At 66.9% G+C, this 773-nt stretch overlaps 1 protein-coding gene across 1 annotated transcript in view; it reads right to left on the bottom strand.

The window, feature by feature from the left end:
* MARK2 (microtubule affinity regulating kinase 2) overlaps positions 1 to 773 on the bottom strand; it is a 12582-nt gene that overhangs the window by 1819 nt on the left and 9990 nt on the right. The window contains exons 15-16 of the mRNA XM_042020147.1: positions 737 to 770; positions 46 to 72 (exon numbers count right to left, since the gene is read on the bottom strand). Coding sequence (XP_041876081.1) covers positions 46 to 72; positions 737 to 770 — 61 coding nt within the window. The remainder of the gene's footprint in view (positions 1 to 45; positions 73 to 736; positions 771 to 773) is intronic.

Here is a 773-nt window from a genome sequence, read left to right on the forward strand (position 1 = left end):
GGGGGTGCCATGCAGGGAGGGACCCAGCGTCCGGCGCGGCCCTACCTTCTGGCAAACCTGAAAGACAGATTTCTACAAAGACAAACAGAAGAGAAGGGGACGTTGGGGGGGAGGGGGCCGGGACAGAGCCACCCCCCCTCCCCCGACCCCCCCCGCAGGCCCCCCGAGAGGGGGTGGGGTCAGTGGGGGTCCGGGGAGAAGCAGCACCCCCACCCCCCTTCCCCGGCTCTGTGGGGACGGGTGGGAGGGGGGGACAGAAGGGGACATGGGGGGGTCCCCAGTGGGACATTCAGGGACAGGAGGGGACACAGGGGAACAGGAGGAGGTCCCCGAGGGGCAGGAGGGGACGTGGGGGGACACAGAGGGAGAAGGAGAACAGAGAAGCCTCAAGGAACACCAAGGGGACACCCTGAGGGGACAGAGAAACACAGGAGGGGTCTGGGGGACAAGGGGACAACGAGGAGCCCTGGTGGGGGACAAAGAGCGGGGACAGAGAATCCCTGGAGCACCGAGGGGGACACCGAGGGGACACCACAGTCCAGGGGTACAGGGGACAGCCCAGGACACACAGACGGGGACACAGCAAAAGGACACCGGGGTACAGTGACAGCCCAGAACACACCAGGGGGACACACCAGGGCACACAGCAGTGGGGGCACAGGAGGCAGCCGGACACACTGAGGTGACCCCAGGTGACCCCGAGGTGACCCCAGGTGACCCCAGGCGCGGCGCTCACCTGCGCACGAACTTGGAGGTGAACTTGCTGAAGAGGC

Source organism: Corvus kubaryi, unplaced genomic scaffold (genome assembly GCF_017639235.1).
Source record: "Corvus kubaryi isolate FWS band 111438036 unplaced genomic scaffold, C.kubaryi_AGA036_p1.0 36830, whole genome shotgun sequence".
Classification (NCBI taxonomy): Eukaryota; Metazoa; Chordata; class Aves; order Passeriformes; family Corvidae; genus Corvus; species Corvus kubaryi.